The sequence below is a fragment of the Lipotes vexillifer genome, unplaced genomic scaffold (genome assembly GCF_000442215.2).
Source record: "Lipotes vexillifer unplaced genomic scaffold, Lipotes_vexillifer_v1.1 scaffold1114, whole genome shotgun sequence".
NCBI classification, from domain to species: domain Eukaryota; kingdom Metazoa; phylum Chordata; class Mammalia; order Artiodactyla; family Lipotidae; genus Lipotes; species Lipotes vexillifer.
This window is the reverse complement of record NW_006779031.1, coordinates 2,930,249-2,931,422: the sequence shown is the minus strand read 5'-3', so window position 1 is coordinate 2,931,422 and position 1,174 is coordinate 2,930,249. Positions and strand designations below refer to the sequence as shown.

Below are 1,174 nucleotides of genomic sequence, written 5' to 3'. Positions count from 1 at the left end.
GCCACGGCCCACTCAGCGGCGGCCGCTCGGCCGCGGCTGCCATGTTCCCCGCTCCGCGCTGCCAATCAGTGTGGCGACGGCCAATAGGCTGCGGGGCCGGGGGTCAGGTGACCGCGGGCCAGCTGGCTCCCCATTGGCCCTCGCCGCGCGGCCTCCCGCTCGGTTTATGTGAGAGGAGTGAGTGAGTGACTTTATCAGTCCAAGGACATTACTCTGGAGGCGAAGAGGCTGGGACTGGCGCGGCGAGCCGCGAGGACCGAGCCTGCCTCCTGCCCGCCGGCCGCGAGCTGCCTCTGCTTCTAAGCGCAGTCTAGCCGTGAGGCCCGTGCCGAGGGAGCCTCCTGGCCCCGCGGTTGTGCGCTCTCGGGTAGAGGAGGGGTGCCCCGGACAGGATTGGCAAACTCCGCCCTCCACTTATTATTTTGCTTATTTTTCTTTGTGCGCGCTTGTTAGTTTGTTAAACCAGATCTAGTCCCAGAGTCTTTTCTCCTCCCTTCTCCCCCCTCCTCCCCCCTCCAGGTCCTTCTACTTCCCCTCCTCCCTCCTATCCCTCTGCAGGAGACTCGCAGCGACGGAAAGTTGCAGCCCCTGGTACTGCCTTGGGGGTCTCCCGACAGTGTCCAACCGCCTCCACCCCTCTCCGACTGCGACACTTCGGAGATCTCCTTCGCCCGCACCCTCGCTCATTTCAGCCGGATCGCTGGTGACCAGAACGCCCCACCCATGACGATGCTCCTGGACGGAGGCCCGCAGTTCCCCGGGCTGGGAGTGGGCAGCTTCGGCGCGCCGCGCCACCACGAGATGCCCAACCGCGAGCCGGCGGGCATTGGGCTGAATCCCTTCGGGGACTCGACCCACGCAGCCGCCGCCGCTGCTGCCTTCAAGCTGAGCCCCGCCGCAGCTCACGATCTGTCTTCCGGCCAGAGCTCGGCGTTCACGCCGCAGGGTTCGGGTTACGCCAACGCCCTGGGCCATCATCACCACCACCATCACCACCATCACCACGCCGGCCAGGTGCCCAGCTACGGCGGTGCCGCCTCCGCCGCCTTCAACTCCACTCGCGACTTTCTGTTCCGCCAGCGCGGCTCTGGGCTCGGCGAGGCGGCCTCGGGTGGCGGGCAGCACGGGCTCTTCGCCGGCTCGGCGAGCAGCCTGCACGCTCCGGCTGGCATTC

The 1,174-nt window shown here is 67.3% G+C and overlaps 1 protein-coding gene across 1 annotated transcript in view; it reads left to right on the top strand.

Annotated features, from left to right (window-relative positions):
• The first annotated feature begins 723 nt into the window (after positions 1–723).
• The window catches only part of ZIC3 (Zic family zinc finger 3), a 3,347-nt gene continuing 2,896 nt past the window's right edge, over positions 724–1,174 (top strand). Inside the window, 1 exon segment of the mRNA XM_007452079.1 lies at positions 724–1,174. This exon segment is cut by the window's right edge and continues 11 nt beyond it. Coding sequence (XP_007452141.1) covers positions 724–1,174 — 451 coding nt within the window.